This window comes from Amblyomma mixtum, chromosome 4 (assembly GCF_055824585.1).
Source record: "Amblyomma mixtum isolate Tamu chromosome 4, ASM5582458v1, whole genome shotgun sequence".
NCBI classification, from domain to species: domain Eukaryota; kingdom Metazoa; phylum Arthropoda; class Arachnida; order Ixodida; family Ixodidae; genus Amblyomma; species Amblyomma mixtum.
In genome coordinates this window covers 100450906-100460951 of record NC_143015.1, presented here as the reverse complement: position 1 = coordinate 100460951, position 10046 = coordinate 100450906, and the positions used below count along the sequence as shown (strand labels likewise).

Genomic DNA, 10046 nt, shown 5'->3' with positions numbered 1-10046 from the left:
AGTCAAACTCGTTTTTTCATCATGCGCAACACGGTTTTCGTAAGTCATATTCATGTGAAACGCAACTTGTTCTCTTTACTCATAAATTACATGCAATTCTTGATCATCGTTCCACTGCAGATGGCATATTCTTAGATTTCGCCAAGGCTTTTGATAAAGTTTGTCACCGGCTTTTGCTGCTAAAACTGCGCATGATAAGGCTCGATACTGACGTACTAAAATGGCTAGAGTGCTTTTTAACAGACCGTCAGCAGTTTGTAGCAACTAATGGAACTAACTCACATGAGAATAAAATACTCAGTAAATGCACATAATACAACAAAAATACAAAATCTGTTACTGCATGGTTTGCTTAACGAATGCTGAAACGATTGTAAATTAGTCTCAGTACATATGTGTGATGCCAGGTTATTCCAGCCTATTATGGTGTGAGGAATGGATGATACGCAGTCTATTCATGGCAGCACTCAAGCGAAGTGCTTTGCAGAACGCTGAAGTTCAAAGAAATGTTTCTCAACGAAGGACACTCGGTTAGCACATTCAAGAGTTCTGTTGAGTCCATGTTCGGCGTCCGGAGTTTGGTAACATGGAAGGCCTCGAGCGTCTTTGACGTCCGCAGAGAAGAGGCGTTTTGAACTCAGCAGTCGAGCATTCGATGTAACTCAAGTCCTTCATGGATGGAATTGCGGATAAAAAGCTGTGAGGTTCAATCTGGTGCCAGATATTAAATCGGAGACTCTGGATGCGCTAATGGCCATTGAGAGCATCGGACAGGATGCCGTGGCAGAAGTTCAGTATGCCGTTGATAACGTCCATGTTTGTGATATGATGACGCTCATTGATGAAGTATAGGTGCTTGGCCACTCTTTGCAATGTTTCCAGGCTGTGGCCTATAAGGCAGGGAGAATGTCTGCTTGCTAAGGTGAACTGCCTGGGTATTAGAGGTATTTCCCTCACTTCCATCTGGACCTAGTAGAGAACCTCATTCCATGTGGACAGGAGATGAATGATCTTGCATGATCGATTCGTGGCAGCGGTGCGGCGCACTGTGCTGTGAGTTAGTCCTTCCCTGCAGATGCTGGGCGCGCCCACATGGCTTGGCAAGAGACATTGCACTGGCGCAGCTGACTACGTCGTCCTCGCGGCTTTCGCTTCGTCTTGCTACACCTGCGAGGAATGAGTCATCACATTTCACAACTGCGGCAGGAGGGTTCTTGCGAGTCGTTACAGTATAGACTAACATGTTTACAACAACCGGTGTTCAGGGAGCAAACAATCAAGGGAGTCGGTATTTCTATCTTGCGATATGATTCGTGCTGGCTTCACCAGCAGCTCAGCTAATTGTGCCAACACTGGAAACGCCGGTCCTACAAACCACCAGAGTAAAACCATAAATTTCCAATATTGGTCTGATTTCCTGTGCTGCTTGGGTTTAATTTTCACACGATTGAAGAAATTTCAGCAGAGCACTAGAAGCTAGTTCCGCTGAAAACCTCTGGTAGTTCAGGTCCTGGTCCGTGTCGACTTCATTGTCATCACTGACGTTGCTTCTCGCTCTCCTTCCGAAACTATTGCGCTCTGCTGATCCATACCAATAGACCATTACTGTGCGACGTCACTGCACGTTAAAGAACCCCATCATCATCATCATCATCACTATCATCATCTGACTACGCCCACTGCAGAGCAAAGGCTTCTCCCATGTCTCTCTAGTAACCCTGTCCCTTCGCCAGTTGGGGCCACCGTATTCCCGCAAATTTCTTAATCTCACCCGTCCATCTAACTTTCTGCCGCCTCCAGCTACGCTTGCCTTCTCTTGGAATCCACTCCGTTACCCTCGAGGTGGTCGAAATTTCGGATCCCTTCACTATGGCGTCCTTCATAGCCTGAGTGGCTTTGGCACGTTCAAGCCCCATAAACCAAACCTAGCTATTATACCTTATTCATAAGTTGCATTGACGAATAAACCACTTTGCCGTTCCTTGAACCTCAGCAATAATCCCGTTGTCTGAAACTCTTCCCTCCAACAGCTTTTTCAGAGCAGCGTCCGGGTATCAGGTTACTTGGGCGATCTACACGTGTAGCTGACAGGGTGCTCCGCAGTGACACGATGAAAATTCAACAGCGCAATTCAACCCTGCCGACTGTTCACTACTGCAGGAACCTGAATCAGAAATAGGCCGACTTCAGTTCACCATGCGCGATCCACACTTACCACAACGCAACCAGCACACGTCGCGCACCGACTCCAGAAGTTCAGGACGGAGATGTTGACGATGCAGGGAAGCTGCACATTCCACATCCAAAGCACCGGCCGCTGCCTGCGAAGGCAAAGCGCGAAACCGTATACCTTCTGGCGCACCGCGCTACAACCATATGTCCAGTTTTCTATAACAATCGTAGCGCCATGGGACACATCCTAGTTAGCCAGAAGCATGGTAGCATCCTCAGGAACGAACGTCAGCGCTTAAGCCTCAAGCCATCGGGGAGAGTCACCTTGATTCAAACGCTTGTTTATCTAAAGACGGTTTACAGTGGTTTAACGTCTCAAAACGATTCGGGCTATGGGGACGCCGTAGAGAAGGGCTCCAGAAATTTCAACCACCTGGGGTTCTTGCACTGACACCGCACAGTACATTTGCCTCCAGAATTTCACCTGCTTTGACATTTGACTGCAGCGGCCGGGATCGAACCCACGTCTTTCCGGACAGCAGCCGGACGCCATAACCACCGAGCCACCTCGGCGGTTTAATTTTTTTCTTGAGTGATACGCAGCAACTTGCATTCAAAAATCACTGACATGTTAAAGCAAATGAATACTGCATGAAACGCTGTACCTTTCCAAATTGGCTATAGCTTTTTCCCGTGCTCTGTAATGGCACTTCTAAAAACGACTAGGCGCCCACAACTTAAAAAGGGGAGATGCTGAGATGCGTGATTGCAATACTGGTTTCGAAAACAAGATATTTCTTAACACTCTGCCAAAAATTATAATCGCATATATTTTTGTTCCTCTACCAAAGGTGAGTCGTCTGGTGTAAGGGAGTTTTCTTCGGCTCTAAAGCTTAAACTTGAGTTAGTAATGCGCCATATAGGATTGTATCAAAGATCCTTATAAACTGGAAAATTTCCGATGCAATCCGTAACAATGATCACAACCTTGAATTCAATAGTGACCTTCATGTGACGTATAAACGTTTCTCTATGCTGTTCGTTGTTAATGACTCGGCTAACTGAAGGGCAGGTCAGTCATGTTCACGCATAAACGTAACCCTGTAATTTCAACTGCCTTTCAACACCAACTATGAGCCATTTGCGTTGAACCATGAATAACGATGCAATATTTAAAGTTTCGTAACCATGTAATTTTGTTGCACATTTTCTTCTATCAAATGAGGCGTTACTCATTCGAATGCATGGATCACATCGCGGTATTCGCTTACGACCTCGAAATAATTTGTAATTGAATTTCTTCTCTCATGCTGTTTCAGTTTCGGTTCTATCAACCAAACGATGGTTGTGACAACAGTTGAACACTGTCACGTGAGGCACGGAAAAATTGCAATATAAACGTTTATACGTAGATTCAACTCCCTATAACACTAAACCAGCCTGCTGCAACAGCTAGAATTACAAGTGGCATGACCTAAAGTTTAACCACACGTCACAGTTATCGTTCGGTTTATGAAAGAAAAATCAAAACATCGCCAAGACGAAATCCAATTATATATCATTATCGGTAGTAGGTGAATACTACGGGATTCTCCGTGTATACCAATGTCTAACACATCGTTTCAAAGAAGAAAACAAGCAAGCATTTGGTGTTAATGGCCCTTTAAAGGAAATTCCAGGAATCATGTCCGCAAACTAGCATATCAAAAACAGGAGCAGACTCGTTCATTCGTACCATACAGGTATATCGCGCCTGAAGTACTCTTTAAATCTCGCCACGTTCTTTTCTTCGCTCGATGCACTGACGCAACCCGTGCATGTACAACAGTGACAGAAGGAATAGCCAAACACCCCATCGGCTGTTTACCAAAATGCCAACCAAGTATTCAAAAGATTCAGTGTCTTCCTTCCATACGCCGGATGAATGAAAGGACAGAATTGGCTGGAATAATGGTCCTCACATGAACCCATTCGGTGCTCTGCGAAAAATACCGAAAAAATGCAGTGCTTTAGCCCTATTTTCAAAATGTAATTTGCTGACGGTAGCTACCTCTGCAGTCATGGACATAATATGGACCCCGTCATGACGGAAATAAGAGTGCTTGTTGCGCTCACATGCTGGTGCAAAACTTTCTTGCAGATGCCTTGAACCCGCACTGCTTTTCGTTCGGTGTCAAGTCAAGTAATGTGTTAAAAAACTGATCGTCAAAGCGTGGTCCATACTGGTTAGTCCGCGAGCGCACGCCTAGTTTTCACTGGTTCCGCGGGCCCTATGTGTAAAGGTAGTTAGTTCCTCTGGTACACAGTAGCAAACCTGAAATCTCAAGTCTGCATCTAGGTCTACGCAGCTCAAGGTAACTAAGGTAAGGTACTTACTGTGCTAATCTGAGCTTCGATAAAAAAGCGACGCCCTTCACCACGACACATTAACTTCCTCAGCCGTTCTTAATTTCACGAGTATTTGAACCTCTCTGCATCTGGGATCGCCACTGACTCAGCGTCCGTCAGGGACTACAGCGTCAGATGCCAACAGCTAGTAGCACATACTTTCTGCGCGCTAAATTCAGATACACAAGCTTTTAATTCAGCGCCAGCGTGTCGATCAGCAATGAAGAGCTTTATTCAACCAGCTGCTTCGATTATTTGTGACTTCTTTAAGCATTAGTCGCTCACTGATATGGAATGCCGGGACATGAATGTGCCTGGGTATTTCATGTCCGCTAAAATAGGAAATATTGCGGTCCAATTTAGAGAACGTCACATGGCTTTGGGGCGGCGTAGTAGTGGAGGGCACCGGATTCATTTAGACCACCTGGGATTCTCTAAGGTGGCCGTTGAGGAAACCCAGGTAGTTTAATGCCGAGCTGTCCCCCAAGGCTTCCCTCATAAGTTAGGTTTGACTACCAAGCTATAAACACCTCAGGAGCCACCCGGCGGGTCCGAACGAAGTGAGGCATGGCAGGTAAGCAACCGATGGAAATGTAGCGATCAACTAACTCGCTGCGCCGCCGCGGTGGCTCAGTTGTTATGGTGTTCGGCTGCTGACACGAAAGACGCGGCTTCGATCCCGTTGAATTTCTATGGAAACGAAATTCCAGAGGCCCCTCTACTGTGCGATGCCAGTGAACGTTAAAGAACCCCAGGCGGTCGTTATTTCCGGAGCCCTTCACTAGGGCGCTCTCATAACCTGAGTCGCTTTGGGACGTTAAACCCCATAAACCATAAACCAAACCAAATAACTCGTTGGATTATGATTTAAAGGGTTTATCGTCCCAAAGCGGCTCACGCTCTGACAGACGATAAAAATAAAGGACTCCGGTTTTATCGGGGTTTAACGTCCAAAAGCGACTCAGGCTATGAGGGACGCCGTACAGAAGGCGCTCCGGTACTCCGACCACCTGAAGTTCTTAACGTGCATGGACATCGCGCAGTAAACGGTCCTCTAGAATTCCGCCTCCATCCAAAATCGACCGCCGCAGCCGAGATCGGACCCGGGTCTTTTGGTCAGCAGCTGAGCGCCATAACCACTCAGCCACAGTGGTGGTCATAATGCAGGACTCCGGATAATTTCGATCACCCAAGGCTCTTTAACATGCGGTGAGATTGCATAGTGCAAGGAACTGTAGCATTTTGCCTCCTTCGGTATGCGACCGCCGCGGCCTGAATCAAACCCACGACTTTCGGGTCAAGAGTCGAGCACCATAACCACTGAGCCACTTCGGCAGCTTGCAGCAAAGTGATCAGTGAAATACCTGTACGGTTTTTAAGTCGCCACTTTATAATAAACAGGAAGAAAAATTTGTATTCTTGCTTCTTAAATGGCAACTTCCAGATCCCTTAATTCAACTTCCATGACAGGTAGGATGATACACTCATAGCATAGCCTGATGTCAAGAGAGACCAATGATATAGTCTTGCACCATTCGCTTCAAGCCCCAAGCGTCGAGGGTGTCGGTCATACCGTCGCTGGCCTACAGGCTGCTCGCAGAGCGCGGACGCTAAGGCCGGCAGAGCTGCTCCTGCAGGCAGTGGTCACCTCGGGTCGTCTTCTGTCCGAAGAGCTTCCTGCAAAAGCCGCACTGGAAATGACCGACCGTGCGGTGGAGGCGCTTGTGGGCTATGGCAGAGGTGGCGTTGGCGAACACAGGGCCACACTTGAAGCACCGATTCTCAAAATGTTTTTTTTTCAAGTGCAGGGCCATAATGATCTCGTTACGGCACTTCCGGTAGCAGACGGGACATGGCACTTTGGTGCTCAGGGGCTCGCCGCGAAAGTCATGTTTTAGATCTGGTGGGCTAATGAAGGTGTGGGACGATGTAAGTTGAATTTGCAGAGCCACCACATGTGGAGGGTGTCCTCTTCTGCCGGCAGAATGTGCTGCAGGGAGAAGAAAGTGGGTCGGTCACTCAGCGCACCCTTGTTCGCACCCTTGAGCGTACTGAAGCTTGCGGAAATGTTCAACAACAGCACCTGAACTAAACATTGTGGAATAGAATCAACTGGCAGAACCGAAAGTGAAACTATTCACTTCTTTGAATACAGCCAGTTATTATAAAGCTCAAAAGATAAAAAAAAGAAACAGGTAGGCAAAGCCTACAGAATATAAATATAGGTTCAAAAAAGTATTAAAATTAATCTTTTATTTAAAAACTTCGATCAGCATTTTGGTCTTGAACGCAGGGATAGTGCAGCCGCTAAATTGCAATCTAGCCACATTAGCAGTCACGAATGGCTGGTTTTGTTTTTATGGGGGTTTAGCGTCCCGAAGCGACTCAGGCTATGAGGGAGGCCGTAGTGGAGGGCTCCGGAAATACTGTAGATACCCTTTTAACGCTATCGCGTCGTACTCCTAAGGTGAACTTAAGTGTCCGTCATGTTTGTTTGCTTTGTAGTTCGTCTGGATCGAAATGGAACCGCGATTCACAAGTGTCCAGCCCCTCCAGCAATGTCCGGCATCTACCGAGTACGACGCGGATGCACGCTCTACCAGGCCACCACTATTAATTTTGATTAAAGCAGACGATCGAATAGTTTAATATGTCTCCGAAGCTGATCTATTCGCCTTGTCAACTCGTAACCGTCCCGTGATTTTAGAAAAGTTTTTTTTTTCAAATTTTTGGCGTTACCATTAAACCCCTAGTAGCAGAAAGTCCATGGTAGAGAGAGGGTGTGGTTCATGGTCCTTTGCGATCACAAAAATGAACAAGGGAGGGGAAAACCTCAGGTTGCGTGAGCCAACGTTTCGACAAGGGGACTTGTCTTCGTCTGGGCAAAGCGTTCATCATTGGCAGGGATTAAATAGGGCCTTCGCTCCGAGGAGGAAGGCCCCGGGGGTGGGGAAGGAAAGTGGTGTGAGAGGGGATATGTGTCAGGAAGGGGAGGGAGGTGAATCTTGATTCTTTAAGCTGCAATAGTGGAAAAACTTATATCCAGGGGGTGTGTAACGAACAAAGGCTTTGAAGGGGCTGCGACGGGGGGTTGGCGCTGGATAGACCTGAAAAACTCAGATAAGAGGATTAGTCAGCGTGGTACAGGGAAACGAGAACAAGGCAAAACAAAATAGGCTGACCCTGGAAGGAGAAAGAAAAAGGGGGGGGGGGGGGGGGGGGCATTTCCAAGGAAAGAAAAGGCAGGGGGGGAATGGCCCGAGTTCAGAGAAAGCCAAAAGGTGGGGCGGAAGGAGTAACAGGAATGTCATAAATTCATGACATTCCTGTTATTCCCCCCTTTTTCTTTCTCCTTCCAGAGTCAGCCTATTTTGTTTGCCTTGTTCTCGTTTCCCTGTACCACGCTGACTAATCCTCTTATCTGAGTTTTTCAGGTTATCCAGCGCCAATCCCACGTCGCAGCCCCTTCAAAGCCTTTGTTCATTACACACCCCCTGGATATAAGTTTTTCCACTATTGCAGCTTAAAGAATCAAGATTCACCTCCCTCCCCTTCCTGACACATATCCCCTCTCACACCACTTTCCTTCCCCACCCCCGGGGCCTTCCTCCTCGGAGCGAAGGCCCTATTTAATCCCTGCCAATGATGAACGCTTTGCCCAGACGAGGACAACTCCCCTTGTCGAAACGTTGGCTCACGCAACCTGAGGTTTTCCCCTCCCTTGTTCATTTTTGTGATAGTAGCAGAAAGTGTTACCTAGCGACAGCTTGTGAATCCTCACGGAAGAAAAGGATCTGGTCTATTTTATGGAGTTTAACGTCCTAAGGCGACTCGAAAGTTGAGGGACGCCTTAGTGGAGGGTTCGTGATACGTAATTCCAGTCACCTGGGGTCCATTAACGGGCACTGGCATCGCACAGTACACGGGCCTCCAGCATTTCACTTTCATCGAAATGCGACCGCCAGAGCTTGGATCGAACCCGCGCCTTATAGCACAGCAGCCAAGCATCGTAACTACTGAACTACCGCAGTGGCTGTTACTCGCTCACTTCTGTCGGCAGTAACGGTTCCCTTTTGCATGTGCTGTAGCTCATGCCACAGCTACGTAACCTTGCACTGAATTGCTAGGACTTTTTCCTCATCTCTTTATTTGTTTTACAGTTTATGGTGAAGCATATTCACTATAAACACTAATCCTATTGAGTGCACTGAAGGTTTATAGTTTATGGCTTAGGTGGATTTAACGTCCCAAAGCGACTAAGGCTATGGGGACGCCGTAGTGAAGGACTCTATAAATTTCGGCCACCTGGGGTTCTGAAGGGTCCTGCGATTCCGCATACGCATCCAATATGATGGTCTACTCTGATCCACGTACTTACCGAACGAATGCCGCCGCGGTGGCTCAGTGGCTATGGTGCTCGGCTGCTGACCCGAAAGACGCGGGTTCGATCCCGGCCGCGGCGGCTAGAATTTCTTTGGAGGAGAAATTCTAGAGGCCCGTGTACTGTGCGATGTCAGTGCACGTTAAAGAACCCCAGGTGGTCGAAATTTCCGGAGCCCTTCACTACGGCGTCTCTCATAGCCTTAGTCGCTTTGGGACGTTAAACCCCATAAACCATAAACCGTACTTACCGAACGCCGTTTCCGCAGCTGGCGTAGCTCCGCCCAAATAGTCCAGCTGGACATGTTGTTCGAACTGGGCTCCTCAAGACGTCATCGCTAGGACCACACGTTCGCTCGGCGCCAGGGTGCGTCCTAGCGTGACCGGCACAGCACGAAATAGCTGGGCAGCAATGGTATGCCACCATGACAACGAAGGACCCGCGTCTCCCTGCGGTGCGCCGCATATTGTGGAACGTGTTATAATGCAGGTTGAAAGTCCGCAAATAAGACGCGTCGCACAGATGAGATAAACGCAAGAAAGTCACTAGCAGCAGTGGTGTGCGCACGGCTGCAGCACTGCAGCCTTTCATTTGTCGTCCTTATTTGTCTTTCAGGTCTCTTTTTATCTACAGCCTCTAGGACTGTTGAACATCGATGAGCCAGAACGTGTATTCTCGTGGGCTCGAAATCCGTTCCTCCACGCTTAGCTTTGTAGTAGAAAACAAAACAACATCCTTCGGACAAGTTTGTCGCTCACTAAATAAACAATTGAGATTCGCAAAAGGTTCTGCCGGAAGAACGCTGCCGTTTTAATTATGAGCCGCTGTGTTTCTCTATTGTGTCGTGCGTTCGGCCCTTATTTAGAACAGAAAACTGGGCAAGTTGGAACGGATTCATCTTAAAGCAGCGCGAAACACAGGACGAGAGAAGAAACAAGAGACGACACGAGCGCAATCTAACAACTGAATTTTATTTCTAGAAGGATTAGTTATATACGCACCAAACAACCACGACAAAAACACAGACACATCGCGATAGCCCTCACAAACCCGTACGCGCATATAGCGGACTGCAAAAACCGCCTCATCCCAACAAAGCCATTCA

The 10046-nt window shown here is 47.6% G+C and overlaps 1 protein-coding gene across 3 annotated transcripts; it reads right to left on the bottom strand.

Annotated features, from left to right (window-relative positions):
* Window positions 1-830: 830 nt before the first annotated feature.
* LOC149347593 (uncharacterized) lies at window positions 831-9798 on the bottom strand. Of its 3 annotated transcripts, none has more exons than XR_016292158.1 (4): window positions 9192-9798; window positions 6134-6550; window positions 2216-2321; window positions 831-1167 (listed from the first exon to the last, which is right to left on the bottom strand). XR_016292158.1 is itself a non-coding variant. In XM_089585620.1 (4 exons), exons 2-4 carry the CDS (start codon window positions 6129-6131, stop codon window positions 983-985), a joined length of 330 nt encoding a protein of 109 aa, XP_089441746.1. In that variant the 5' UTR covers window positions 6132-6550; window positions 9192-9798; the 3' UTR covers window positions 831-982. The 3 variants fall into 3 exon arrangements, 2 of the variants coding, with proteins under 2 accessions (XP_089441746.1, XP_089441747.1); XM_089585620.1 differs by having other exon boundaries at window positions 6093-6550; XM_089585621.1 differs by lacking the exon at window positions 9192-9798 and having other exon boundaries at window positions 6093-7293.
* Window positions 9799-10046: the final 248 nt, after the last annotated feature.